This window comes from Hemibagrus wyckioides, linkage group LG25 (genome assembly GCF_019097595.1).
Source record: "Hemibagrus wyckioides isolate EC202008001 linkage group LG25, SWU_Hwy_1.0, whole genome shotgun sequence".
Lineage (NCBI taxonomy): Eukaryota > Metazoa > Chordata > Actinopteri > Siluriformes > Bagridae > Hemibagrus > Hemibagrus wyckioides.
In genome coordinates, this window is record NC_080734.1 from 9188869 (window position 1) to 9204546 (window position 15678).

Here is a 15678-nt window from a genome sequence, read left to right on the forward strand (position 1 = left end):
CTTGGTGTATAGAAGTGTCTAAAGTCCAAATTTGTCATTCGGCATAGAAGTACATGTTACTTTATTCTCAATAAAATACAGAAATTCTATTAATATGCTCAAAACTAAATGGAAAATGTCCCCATTATGCATCCTCTAAGCTCTAGCCTCTGGGCCTGGAAATCTGGTGTTGCATGACATGTATGTGCTTATTAGAACCTGATGGACTTGTGTATATTCTGATACAAATTTTTGGTATTCATGAGAGTATGTTTTTTTCATTTTCCACAAAATTTAAATCATGAATAAATTTAAATCATACCCTCTTTCCCTAATATTTACTTTGTATGAAATTGTATTGTATGAAATTGTGCTTTCTCTCAAACAATGACTTTTTAAACTAAGTTTGATGATTTAAGAGTGCTGTTTGTCCAGTAATTTACTTGGAGGCTCCTAGCTTCCCTAACTTCTTATTTTTGAGCACCTAAGAATATTTACATGGGCAATCTATGATTGAGAAGCCATGTGGTTTTTCCTTGTACTTTTTAAATGTACTTTTTAAGATTATTGTGTAACCTTGAATATAATGAGAAAAGATATGTTAACCCATCTAATTTTTTTTTCTGTTTGCTGATGGTGGCTGAATTTAGCTCTAGTAAATTGGGCTGAAAGTAACAAGCAGAGAATGAACAAATACACCAAACATTACGTTTTGGCTAATGGCACAAGAACAGTGTGACATTACATGAAATCATAAATTATATGTATATAAAAATAAAGAAACGTTTTTAGTGGGAAAATATAAAAATAAAAAATACACTAACCCGGGTGCATAAGTGTGCACACCCCTGAACGAATACTTTGTTCAAGCACCTTTTGATATTACACCACTCAGTCATCTTTAGGTAAGAGTCTCTCACTTGTGGCACATCTTGACTTGGCGATATTTTCCCCACTTTTTCTTGCAAAAACATTCTAGATCCATTCAGTTGTAAGGGCAACTTCTGTGCACAGCCCACTTCATGTCACTCCACTATTTGGATCCAGGTCTGGGCTTTGGCTAGCAAAACCAAAAAACATCGATCTCCTTTTGGTTAAGTCATTCCTTTTTTGATTTAGATGTATGCTTTGGGTCACTGTCAAGCTGGAAAGGTGGCATTTCTTTTCATCTGTAGTTTACTAGCAGACACCTGAAGATTTAGCTCTAACATTGACAGGTTATTTAAAGCTATTTGTGATTCTCTCTACTTTGATAAAAAAAAAAAAAAGTACACTTCTGGCTGAAGAAAAAATGCTCTAAAACATGATGCTACCATCACCATGCTGCACTGTGGGTATACTGCTCTTTTTTACATAACTTTTGGAAATTGTCTCATCAGACCATAACACATTTTGCCAGATGTTTCACATTGGTTCATTCTGTCACCTCCACAGTTACAAAAGCATGCGCAGCAACCAGGCTATTGCAACTTTATAAAACCCGCCATTCTAACACGGGTGTGTAATGCATGCATATATGTATATGTAGATAGATAGATAGATAGATAGATAGATAGATAGATAGATAGATAGATAGATAGATAGATAGATAGACACCATACACACACACCCTATATCCCTTTGCATGCCGTATTCCCATCTTTTGTCCTTTCATCTTACAAAGTCGTGCATGTATGATTTGCAATTCTAAGCTGTTTTTTTTAATCGTCCTACTTCTTGTCCTTCATGTCTCTGGTGTTTTCTGGTTTCAATCTCAGCCCGTTTGTTGTTGATGTGATTCGGGATTTGTCTGTGATTACTGTGTCTGCCTGTAAGATCATGACATAGATTATTAGAAAATCCTAAATGAAATTGCACTGATGCATCACAACTAGATTAAAAAGGGAATCTATTAGATGCTACCTTGCTCCTACAATCACTGGATAATTTATTTAAAATTAAACATACCATATAAGTAACTCTGTCACTGTGCAATGACTGAAGGAATGTTTCTGCATAATTTGTCAGCCCTCCTCCACCCTGTCCATCAGTAAAACAGATTCTTTCTGCCACTTGCTGTTTTGTTGAAAGCTGCTGCTCCAAAATCTTCCCATAGGTGTTCAATTAGGTTGAGATCCAGTGACAGTGAAGGATTTAGCATGTGATTTACATTATTTTAATCTTCATCAAACCATTCAGGGAGCGCTTGTGCCCTGTGGATGTGGGCAGGGTCTTCCTGGAAGAGAATCGATAAAGAAAGTGATCTATTAGATGAACTTTGGATTGATTTGCAGTGATTCTTCCCTCTAAGAGGACAAGAGATCTCAAACCATGCAAAATGTCCTCCACAGAATAAAAGCCACCACATTTCTTTTTTAATGTCAACTGTTTCTGTAATAAAACATATTTGAAGACCAAAATATCCCGTGCTTAACTTTTGACACACCTTGCCTACAAGAATGTTTGTCACTATAGAAGGGATCTGAATCGATTAATAAAAAACAATTTATGACCTTATAGCCTATGCAATAAGCTATGTCTCTATATATTTATTTTATTAGTTAATCACAAGCCATTTTGGATTTGCTATCGATTTGTTGGAAATGTAAAATCTAGCTAAATATCAACAATGAAAAGTGAAAAGACGTTACTTTAGGTAAATAAATAAAGCCAGTAAGTGGCGTTCTTTCTATATTTTGGGGTATATTACGGGGTATGTTCTATATTATGTGATGTAAATATATAATATAGGGATTTTAACAATTGAATAATATACATTATCAAATTTATCCAACATTTTTAAAGAGATTTGATAGCAGTGGTGTATACAAAACTGTCCTCTGTACTACACACTTAATAGCTCATGTGCACCCTGGGCTTTTGCTCCTCCGCAGTAGGAAGTGAAGTGCAGCCAAACTACAGAACCCCATTAAGGGCCCTTCTTATAAGATTTGAGAATCAAATGAGACTGAAATGAAAGATTGATTTTTTTTTTTTTTTATGTATTATTAACACATTATCTTCATAATAAATCTCACCTGGGTTGTAAAGAGAGAGAGAGGCTCTAGTTTAGAGCTGCACAGAGAGCCCAGGATTTGTGCTTGTGTGTGTGTGTGTGTGTGTGTGTGTTTGATCGAACATAGAGTATTGAAGTCTTTGTGGTCAAGTGTGTGCTGTGCAAGTATCCTGGGTTTTTCCCTGCGAGTCCGTGTGTAATAGAGCTTCTTCTATGATGTGTGTGGGTTTGTGTGTGTGAGTGTGTGTGTGTGTGTTTGCTGATAGATGCTGCATTCCCTCTCCGCTCCGAATTAACAGGGTTGCTAAGAAACGGCGGGTTTATATTAGATCAGCTTATCTGCTTTTATTGCTGTTACTATATTTTCCCTCAGCACTGTGCAGCCTTTATTCATTTGGAAATTTACCCGAGCCTCAGATTAAAGGAAAAGCTCTGTGTGTGTGTGTGTGTGTGTGTGTGTGTCATCCTCCTTTACCTCTCTCTTACCAAAAAAAAAAAAAAAAAAAAAACCACTGGCATGTTGGGTAAATCTGTAAACTCACATCTACTGGATATGTTTAATTCTCCAAACCCTCCAGAGACAAGAGCTCAACACCTCATGATATTACATCCGATTGGCTGAAGGAGAAGACACGACGTCTAGTCTCAATCGTTTTTTTGGCCTCACAAACCCACTGCTAGATTTACGCTGTATGATTTTCTGTTGTAGAAAGAAAATGCAAACCATGAAGGAATTCCTTGGTCGTGATTTGAGATCTGTGGTCTTAGAGTGCATAATTAGACTATTTAGTGCCAATTCAACCAAAACCAGCTGATGCTAGAATTCTGGCAGAGTCTGAGTGATGCTAAGATGCTCATCAAATAAAAAAAGAAAAAGAACAGCATAGAGCGATGCGAAACAAATGAAATATGTTGATACAAAGAACAAAATATCGTCATTTATATCAAGCTCACGTTGAAAGTTTCTGTCTATGTGAGCTTGTTTTCTGCATGAGCCTGGATTACACCAGCCGGTGATGTATAAAGGATGTAGTAGCTTTCTTTAATCGCAGGTCTATCAGTAGGGAATCGTCATCCTGTAATCCAACATTATCACACAATCCCTTATAGAATTTAGCTGTGATGTTATTGCGATCATCCTATGCTGCGTGACGAGTAATAATCTGCTGGAATCACACAGTCTTATACCGCTTTACTTCTTAAACAATAACAATTCACGCTTCTTAACAATTCATTCTGCGAAAGCGAGTCCGAGGGGTTTGTTTGTTGTTTGTGGGGGTTTTTGTTTTTATTTTTTAATGTGTGAGATTAACATTGAACAAAAGCCTGTTCAAATATAGCAAATCTGTAAATAAATAAGTAAATACTTTCAAAATCAAAAGAAGAAATTATTAGGATTGTCTCTACCAAACTATTTCATGTAAAAATATGTGCAAATTTACGCATGCTGACCAGAAGAGTAGCACGAGGTTGCTGCACTGCTTATGAGCATGTGAGTTAGTACTTGTTTCTCTTTTTGTCAGACACAATTAGACACAAGTTACTACAGTCATGAAATATAATACAATGGTGTGATGGTCAGGTGTCTACATACTTTTGGCTTTAAGTTGAAGGTGTTGGAATGGGATATGGTAGCTTAGTGGTTAAGGCGTTGGACTACTGATCAGAAGATCATCAGTTTGAATTCTAGGTCCATCAAGCTGCCTCTGCTGGGCCCCTGAGCAAGGCCCTTAACCCTCAGTTGTATAAAATGAGATAAGTTGCTCTGGATAAGGGCATCTGCCAAATGTAGTGTTGGTTAAGACTTTGAAATAGTTGTCAAAAATACAATACATTAAAATCACTGTACTGCTAAGCCGTCACTCTTGGGCCCTTGAACAAGTTCCTTAAACGTCATCTGCTCGGCTTAGTTGATGCTTTGGAGCTTTATTGCATGAAGTAAAATTTGTTCAAAAGAAAGGAACAATAGAGGTTTTATTTACTTGCTTTGTTTGTCCAATATTTCCCCAAATCATATGCAAATTGTTGATCATTTTTACACTTCATCACATTTTTTCAACAGTTGTAGGCAACATATGCTAACATTATGCTGTTTGAGTTCAAGTCCATCAACTCTGGATTTGGTGCTTGGTCAGGAAATGGGCAAGTGCCGCACCTTAGCAAGCACCCATGCCTTGCAAATAGTGCCAGCTTGGCATGGTATAGTCTTGTGGGGTGGTGGTAGCTCAAGTGGTTAAAGCTCTGGGTCGTTGATCGGAACTGGGGATCAAGCCCCAGCACTGCCTTCAACCCCTCTCATGACTGACCCTGTGCTCTGACCCCAACCTCATAGGATGGGATATACTAAGAAAGAATTTCACTGTGCAGTAATGTATATGTGACAAATAAAGGTGACTTAACTTTGTATTTACATTTTCTGGCCATTATTTAGGTATAAAATCACTGACTATACCTCATCTCTGCTCTGCATAGCTTAACCATCCTCTTCACTGTGCTATTGGAAAGAGAGCATCATAGACTCACCAGATTTCAGTGGTTAACCTCGGAAGAGTTGCAGTGAACATTTACTTGGCACTTTATTAGACACACCTAGCTTGTTTGCTTATGAACACTTTTAAACACTAAATGTCTAAACTGTCCTCACTCCATTTACCAGTCTCAGATTCTGAATATAGCAGCTTTGAGATTTTTGGTTGGTGAACTGTAGCCAATTAACATTTCTGAGGCTGATATACTCATACTATTATCTGCAACACACACACACACACAGCCATCTCAGTGGACAGTGCAGAACTGTTATAAATAAGTACACACGTTCTGTCAGAATGTCTGGCTCACACACGCACACACACGCGCGCATGCACACGCACACACACACTATACTGACTGTACTCTGTTTTTGATATTCTTTAGGTGGTGGTGGTGGGGATGAAGATGATGTTAAAGTGTTTCCTGCTCCAACACATGGCACAATTCAGCTCATGTACTCATTAACACGCCCTGTATGAACTGAGTCAGGTGTATTAAAGTGGAGCAACACACTCCAGCTGAAGTCTGACACTCATGAGCTTAACTAGTCTGTGTAAGAGGAGGAGAGCTTATTTAAAGCAGCCAGCTATTAAATGCGTTGTGCGTGTGTGCATTGTGTGTACGTGCGTGTGTGTGTGTATGCGCGTGCATGTGAGGACGTGTCTGGAGAGTCTGGGTCGTGTCTAAGGTCAGGATCCTCCATCTTGTCCTTGTTACTGTGCAGATGGAGAAGCAGCAGGAAGGCACTTAGCGAAGTGCTCACTCTGAATGCGTCTTGGACGAGACCTGCGTGTCTGTGCTACGCTGCCCAGTGTGAGCTGCAGCAATGCCAACATGCAGCGTTTATTCTCCTCCAGATAAACCCTTCAACTATCTAATTAACACTATTCTCTAAATACTGTTTCAACTCACATTAGGATCACATTTGTGAAAAAAACATTCATAACTGTAACTGAGTTGGGGGTTTTATTGTGAATACTGTATATGGTGTTTATTCACACCACTGCTGAATTCTTCCATCAGTAACCAGCAGATGTTGATTCATTTTCTTTACCAGCGTGGCTCTGAAGTGGTGTCATCTTACGGTTTATACGGTTTACCACGGTTTATATTAATCTACTCTTTCTAATGGTATTGTTTCCATAGAAACTCATACACAGTGACCTGTCTGTTGGGCACTCCACATAATCAAAGGCTACAAAGGAGAAGAGACATTTATTTAACATTTATCAGGTGTCAGTACTTTGTAAACGTCAGTAATTTTTCCATCACGGGAGAGTCTTTAGGGCAGAGGATTTTATGCCTTCTGTTTCCTCAGTAATATAAATGAGCTGATTATTTATTTGTTTTTGTCTCAATGTCTTATAAACTTTATAAGCTGCTATATCACAAGTGATAATGCATACTAACTAATCTCACAGACGTTCCAGATATTAAACATAGCTGTACAAGTATGACTTGTCATTCATTAATAAATTAAAACTGCTGCGGTGTAAAACTTTCAGCACTTTATATATACATTTTGTGAATGCTACTTAATTTTGTGGATTTGAGTACACTTTATTTTGCGTAGTCTGTTTTAGTTAGTTCTGTTCGAAATTGATGTGGGCTGTGAGTTGGCTTGCAAACGTACTGTAGCATTAAGAAATAAGAGTTATTTATATAACATTTCTATATTATTTCCAATTGTGAAGGTGACTTTCACACTTGCTTCTTTTTCGTGGCTATGGCCTGTTTGAGCCTTGAATGAAGTCAAATTGTGAATACAGTGGTCTGAGGGTTTGCTCCAACTTAACAGCAGATCAGCCTGCATCAGGTGTGGAAGCTATTCGAACTTGAAGGCTCATGCTGAGTAATGTGATTTTGTTTAATTTTACATGACTGTCTCTACTTTCCTGTTGTCGCAGAAAGAGATTTTAAGGCTATTGATATATAAAAACTGCATAGCTGAAAATGTTCTTCTATGAGAGCGGCTCATAACAGAAATGATTCTTATATGATGACATGCCACTTGTTGGTACCAAAGGAAAAGTTTACAAACCTGCATGAGCAAAAGTGATTGCTTTATGTGTGATTTGGGAAGGAATTGTTCTATATGAACGTAAAACAGTGTTTGAGCCCCTGCTCCAGACGCATCCTGAACGTATTACTCGTATTCAGACCAAGTGTGCTCAATAGATTTAACAAATATAAACTTCCTAAACTAGGCAGCTAGTCTGCAGAAACTAGCTGCAGAAACCCTTTTTAAATCATTTATTATATCATCAGTTATTCAATGACAACAGTCCAGACAAGTGGAGTCAATGTGTAAAGAATGTAGTCAGTGCTTGGAGATTCTAGAGAGTGTTTAAACGTTAGAGACAAAAATCATCTGTAATGTCTAAACAAGGGATACAGAAGGGGCCGGTGCGAGTGCAGGTCTTCATTCCCACCAAGCAGAAGCTGCAGCCAAGATCAACTAATTAAACAGTGGAATCAGGTGTGGCTCCTGCTTGATAGGAATAAAAACCTGAACCCACACCGGCCCTTTGAGGATAAGATTGGACACCCCTGGTCTAAACACTCTCTTCAATCTCCAAACAAATCCTCTAATGTCCAAACACTGTCTTTAATGAGAAGATGTGTTTAGACATTAGAGACAGTGTTTGGAGATTAGACAGTGTTTAGACATTAGAGACAGTGTTTAAACATTAGAGACAGTGTTTAAACATTAGAGACAGTGTTTAGACATTAGAGACAGTGTTTAGACATTAGAGGCAGTGTTGGAAATTAGACAGTGTTTTAGACATTAGAGACAGTGTTTGGAGATTAGACAGTGTTTAGACTTTTGAGACAGTGTTTGAAGATTAGACAGTGGGTTTAGACATTACAAATACTGTTTGTAAATTAGACAGTATTTAGACATTAGAAACAGTGTTTGGAGATGATACAGTATGTTTAGACATTAGAAACAGTGTTTGAAGATTAGACAGTGCTTAGACATTAGAGACAGTGTTTGGCGATGATGTAGTGTGTTATATATTAGAGACAGTGTTTGGAGATTAGACAGTGTTTAGACATTAGAGACAGTGTTTAGAGATTAGAGACAGTGTTTAGAGATGATACAGTGTTTAGTCATTAGAGACAGTGTTTAAACATTAGAGACAGTGTTTAAACATTAGAGACAGTGTTTAGACATTAGAGGCAGTGTTGGAAATTAGACAGTGTTTTAGACATTAGAGACAGTGTTTAGAGATGATACAGTGTTTAGTCATTAGAGACAGTGTTTGGAGATTAGACAGTGTTTAGACATTAGAGACAGTGTTTAGACATTAGAGACAGTGTTTAAACATTAGAGACAGTGTTTAGACATTAGAGGCAGTGTTGGAAATTAGACAGTGTTTTAGACATTAGAGACAGTGTTTAGAGATGATACATTGTTTAGTCATTAGAGACAGTGTTTGGAGATTAGACAGTGCTTAGACATTAGAGACAGTGTTTGGCGATGATGTAGTGTGTTATATATTAGAGACAGTGTTTGGAGATTAGACAGTGTTTAGACATTAGAGTCAGTGTTTAGAGATTAGAGACAGTGTTTAGAGATGATACAGTGTTTAGTCATTAGAGACAGTGTTTGGAGATTTGAAAGTGTGTTTAGACATTAAAGACAGTGTTTGGAGATGATGCAGTGTGTTTAGACATTAGAGACAGTGTTTAGAGATGATACAGTGTTTAGACATTAGAGACAATGTTTAGAGATGATACAGTGTTTAGACATTAGAGACAGTGTTTGGAGATTAGACAGTGTTTAGACATTAGAGACAATGTTTAGAGATGATACAGTGTTTAGACATTAGAGACAGTGTTTGGAGATTAGACAGTGTTTAGACATTAGAGACAGTGTTTGGAGATTAGACAGTGTTTAGACATTAGAGACAGTGTTTAGACATTAGAGACAGTGTTTAGAGATGATACAGTGTTTAGACATTAGAGACAGTGTTTAGAGATGATACAGTGTTTAGACATTAGAGACAGTGTTTGGAGATTAGACAGTGTTTAGACATTAGAGACAGTGTTTAGACATTAGAGACAGTGTTTAGAGATGATACAGTGTTTAGACATTAGAGACAGTGTTTGGAGATTAGACAGTGTTTAGACATTAGAGACAGTGTTTAGACATTAGAGACAGTGTTTAGAGATGATACAGTGTTTAGACATTAGAGACAGTGTTTAGAGATGATACAGTGTTTAGACATTAGAGACAGTGTTTGGAGATTAGACAGTGTTTAGACATTAGAGACAGTGTTTAGAGATGATACAGTGTTTAGACATTAGAGACAGTGTTTGGAGCAAGTGTTGAGAAATTGTGTTGAGTGTTTGGACATCGTTTGGATATTATAACACTAGCTGATTAAAGAAAGTGTTCGATGAGTACAGAGCATGTTTGTTCAGTTCTCTTTTTCTCTTTCTCTCCTGTTCACCATTTTGTGTTGTGTGCAGTGCCTCTGCACAGGACGACATTAATATTCCTTTGAAGAATGTTTCTGCCACACTCACTCTCTCTCTCTCTCTTTCTCTCTCTCTCTCTCTCTCTCTCTCTCTCTTTCTACTGCAGCACTCCCAAGCTCTCAACAATTACTACTGCTGTTGAGAGGAGCATTGTTAGGAATTCCCCTCGCATACACACACACACGCACATGCACACACACACACAAACACACACACACAAACACACACATGCGCACTCACTCACACACGCACACACAGTTCTGCAAGGTGCCTGGTGATTGGGTTAATGGCGGTTCCTGCCTTCTTTAAAGAGGAGTGTGTGGGTTATTTTTAGCTGAGGGAGTTAACACAGAGAGGAGGCGAGTGGTACTGCAGTTCCTTTAATGCAGCATGCAGTGTTTCGACACTAGGGCAACTCTCTACTTCTGTCATCTTATAATACACACTTTAACCCAGCATTATATTCATATCTCTTTACTTGTATATGCGCATATTCATCCAGGGCTTAGAGGAGTTTATTTTTAAAGACCATTTATTATTCATCTCGGCAATATAATGAATGAAGATGACTACATTTGATGTAGTAATCAGCCTTTGAAAAGGGGTGACTTTAAGGAATGGGAGGCCACGCCTTTCCCTGCAACTGTCAGGCACAGTAACCCAGGGCTGTGCAGAGGAGTTTAGCACAACTACTACAGTGTAACCTGTTGATCTAACTATAGCGCTCAATAAAGAGAATCTCAAAAGCATGCTTATAATAAATCACATCATACTTGATGAATACAGCTTAAAGGAACTTGTCACGTATTTATGTATTATTGAAGATTCCTCAGGTGCAAATATCTCACAAGTTTTGGACAGGGTCACTGTTTCTTGCCACTTTCTGGTTGATCTGTAAGCAGGCAAGAATAAAAAACCAGAAAACATTTTTTGTTTCCTTAATAACTTAGCACATGCTGTCCAAACTACTTAGCAAAATGATCCGAAAACTAGCCCAATACATGAACGTCTGAATCACACGCACTATATTACTGGTTGGCTGCTATATTACTGATGAATTATGATACTAAAAGTCTCTGTATAATGCGACAAACAGGTAAATGATGACCCGACTGCTTTATAATAAATGAGTCTCAGCACTCAGCAGACTTTTCTGTATGAAATGCACAAATGACTCGCTTCTTGGTGTCATATCAGATACCGTAACTGTTCCTATTGTAAACTGGCAGGTATATAGAACAAGAAATTTGTGAGGCAGTGTCACACGGCTGCTTCTTCAAACTCGTACAATAAAAAAGTATGTGCTAGGTGGTGGTTGTATGCTTAATGTCTGTCGGTTAATGGCTCTTCTTTTGGCGAAAAAACAAACTCTGTTAGGAGAAGCAACATACGATTGATTACTGACAGACTCAGCTTTTTGCATATAGCCCTTTAGTAGAACATGGGAATTAAATATGGCAACATGGCCAGTGAGGAGAAAAGGCCACCCTCATAGAGTGTTCACCATCATTCACTGGTATTTGGTGTATTTGGTGTTTTTAGGTGTATTTGGGTCTTCCTGCAGAGCTTTGCTAATAAGTGAAGATAACAGTATGGGCTATAATGCTTGCAAATGCTTATCCATTTACACAACCTTCTTTTTTTGTGCACAGTAAGTTTAGGGATGGGGTTTTTGAATGTTCCATTTCTTATGACTGTATCTGTATGAGATAGTCTGCTTCTCTCTCTCTCTCTCTCTCTCTCAGAAAAAAAACACACCCTGATGTGATATTTCATAAATTTATTCTTTCTTTTCTCTAAACTGTTTCATTCTACCTGCTCAGCATGCAATACTCTCTCTCTCTCTCTCTCTCTCTCTCTCTCCCCCCCCCCTTTCTCTCAAACCTCTCTCTCTCTACACTTCTCTCCCTCTAACAGTTTGCTACCCCGTGTCTCTCAGTCTCTTTCTTTAGCTTCTTCTACTTCGACAGTGTGCGTAAGTGTGACTCATGTGGTCGACACCTGCTCAGCTGTCATTAGTTGTTGGAGTCTGTGTGTGTGTGTGTGTGTGTGTGTGTGCATGTGTGTGTGTTCGTGTGAGGTGTGAGACTATGTGGACTGTAAATTAAGCCATTTGTGGAAAATGGATGGCAATGTCATCCAGAATCAGTGGTTAAGTATTTATTTATTTGTGTCTTTGTTTCTTTGTTTAGGCATAAGGATGGTATTTTCCAGACCATGTACTGTAGTTTTTCATGCTATACAACATTTTAGCAGGTTAAAAAGAAAGAAAATAAAACATCTGTTCCTGTGCTTTACAGGGGAATGGAAAACTATGGTGAACAAAATAATACTGACAATCGTATGACTTTGTTTAAACTGACATGCACATCATTTACCACGTACCACAGTACACTGTTTAAAGAATTCTCCTCCCTCTCTGTAACAGCAATAATTTAACACATTATGTCTCTTTTGTGTTGCAGTGAGCGACAGCTGTTTTCGGAACCTCGCAGAGGATCGCAGTGGCATCAACCTCAAAGACCTTGTGCATGACCCCTCCCTGTGAGTGAACACACACACACGAACAGAGTCACACACACCCAACACACTCACACACACACTCACAAACAGAGGACAGACAGTTGGATTCAAATGTCTGAGTCCACTGCCAAGGAACTTGCCTCAGGAAGCCATTTCTTGTTGTTCTTGAGCTGTTGCATGTACACTAAATCCATCAAAAACAAATGTCACTATTTCATCAAATTTAATCAAGATATTCATATATTCATATTTTCTACTGTTTCCACACATTCTTTGTTTGCTAACGTATAAATCGGCATTTGGTTTTATTTGTAACTTTATGTTTGTCTTTTGATTCAGTTGCTGCACCAGACTGTTTGCATGCACTAGTGTGTTTTAATTGGTCAGGAATTTGGCATGGTGTGCCTTTACAGACACTTCTTATTAGTTCTCATTATAAATTGTTTTGGCGGGTTCTTTTGTTTGGTTGGTTTTGGTTTGTTTTTATTTATTTGTTTTGGGGTCAAGCGAGTGTGTTTCATATTAAGGTAAAGAGAAAATAAATATAGATGTTAATTAACATATAATAATGTGCTAATAATTTAAGGTAGTTTCTACATGCTCTTATAGAACCATTTTTAGACCCATGAAACCTTTAGACCTCTATTCTGGATTGAGAAAACAAAATGGTTTTAACCATTTAAAGAGAAAACGGCTTGTTTATTGATCTGTACATGCTCTAGACATAAACACCTTGTGTTCAGTGGGGGAGAAGTGGACTTTACTTTTTGGAATGAACACATAGATTCATATGCTGAATGGAACAGCTGGTGTGCAGCATTCACTCTGATCTGAATGGACTGTTGAAGCTACCTGACCCATGCCCCCTGCCCCATTTGCTCTTAAGTCTTAAATGAACCTTTGCCATAGTGTTTTTTATGCTACAGCCAAAATGATCTGTTATATGAAAAATAATGCCCACCTTCCAACCAATCAGATTCAAGCATTCAATTACACTGTGGTTTAAAAATGAAATGCATTATTGTGAATCAGTGTAAAACTGGACTTTCACTAAACTAAGACCTCTGGATCAGGTGTTTGGTGTGCATCTGAGTCTGGGTGAAGTGTTCACGAATGTCAAAACAGACCAAATAAAAAAACCTTTTCAACCTCAGCCAGCCAAAAAGTAAAAAGACACATTTTGGTTCTCTTAGTTTCACCTCATTCTTTTTCACCTTAATATACTGATTAAAATGCATTCGTTTTTTCCGCTCTCTCTTTTATTTTAACATGACAAAGTGAACAGTATAACTCTCTACATCGGGAGGTGGTGGTGAATGTGATTATTAGTGGAGTATTTGTGTGATTTTAGTCCAGTCCAAATAAGTCATGGCAATCATTTTTCAAAAGATTATACCATATTTAACCTTCTATAAAATGACCAGTTTTATATCCCCAAGCTCAGGGAATATATCCCATCCAAATTGACATGTTGCTGAAGATGCACTATATCCTGTGGGGGAAAAGGAAGACACTTTTTTATTGTCTTCCACCAAAACTAAGTATTGACTAAGTTTAAAATGCAGAACAGTAACATCAATTTAAAAGGAAAGCAAAAGCTTCCAGGGGTTTTAAGATACACTCCAGCACATGTACAGTTACACTGATGTTATGCTCTTGTATTCTGAACAAGTGCAATTTGTACAGCCATAAGTACACATGCACACGTGCTTATAATCAAGGTCAAATACAGTAATAAAATGAAGTATATGTGGTACTCGTGGTATTGTGATTTATACAGCATTCGCTTGTCTCATATGAAGTGATCATAAATACTACAGATCTCCCCCCAGCAGCATCAGTTAACAGCTATACTGTTTGTCCAGAATTCTCTTCTCACAGAAAGAACAAAAAACACAGGGGATTTGTTCTTTGGGTTTCTTTTGGTTTCAAAGATTTTGTATGAATCGTATTCTATAATTTTCAGTACTAGATACTAGTGTGTTTCTTAAATGGTCAGTTAATATAGGGCGGTGGTGGCTCAAGTGATTAAGGCTCTCGGTTGTTGATTGGAGGATCGTGGTTCAAGCCCCAGCACCAGCAAGCTCAACTGTTGGGCAACTGAACCCTCTCTGCTCCGGGGCGCTGTATCATAGTTGCCCCTGCGCTCTGACCCCAACTTCCTCAGCTGGGAATTGCAAAGAAAAGAATTCCGCTGTAGTGTATATGCGGCGATAATAAAGGCTCCATGCCCTCAGTTCTAATACCAAGATACAGAGATATTTTTAGACTAGGTTGCCGTATCATGTGAAATTCCCATAATACCTGTCAAAGGTACACACATTCAAATTGAGTTCTGAATTTGTCTTCTAGCCATACATAAGTATTCAAGAAGTAAAGAATAACGCACTCCAGCCATTCATGTTATATGAAAATATTGCAGACCAGAGTGGTGTGATGCGGCAAAGCGCACCAGCAGTGTGCTACTACCCCCCAAAGTGCATTCTGTTAGAGAATATCACAGTCTGGTGTGTGTGTTATTTTGCTTATACCACACCTATTTGCTTGAAACAGCATGCAATTTAACGGCTTCTACTTAGAGAAACAAGTTAGTTAAGTAAGCACCATGACTGTTACAAAGCAAAACTCTTCCAAACAAGTTAAACAAAGGCCTTCTAACATTAAAACGCCACCACACCAACAATTATAGGTCTTAATTTGTATAAATACTTACATATTTTTTATTGTCTGTGTATGAGCTGTTACTATAGTAACATTAATAGATTAGAGTGAGCACGTTAATGTAAACCTACCTTTCATGTCGAAGCCGGAATTACCTGTGCTGTTATACTGACCAATCAGATTCAGCCCTTCACCAGCACTGAGGTATAAAATGAAATGGCATTCTCCAAGGCCTTGGTGCAATATATTGCAGAAAGTGATGACATTGCAGTACAAGATAATCACTGGAGAAGTAACAGTGCAAATGGACAACAAAATCCAAGACCGTACATAAATGCTGTGCAAGTAGACTCAAGGAAACAATAAGCACACAATATATACACAACCTTTGTAACAGAGTGGAACATAGAATTCATAGAGTAGATAGCTACATAGTGACTGGAATAGTGTATGATGGGTAAGGTTTTATCAATTAGCAGCACCAGAGACTTAAATGTTGAAAA

General features: G+C 38.0%; 1 protein-coding gene across 10 annotated transcripts in view; it reads left to right on the forward strand.

The window, feature by feature from the left end:
- Nucleotides 1-15678, forward strand: part of gphnb (gephyrin b) — a 114333-nt gene that overhangs the window by 36305 nt on the left and 62350 nt on the right. For all 10 annotated transcript variants that reach the window (XM_058379063.1, XM_058379064.1, XM_058379067.1 and 7 more), the window contains exon 2: nt 12457-12535. In XM_058379063.1, coding sequence (XP_058235046.1) covers nt 12457-12535 — 79 coding nt within the window. The remainder of the gene's footprint in view (nt 1-12456; nt 12536-15678) is intronic.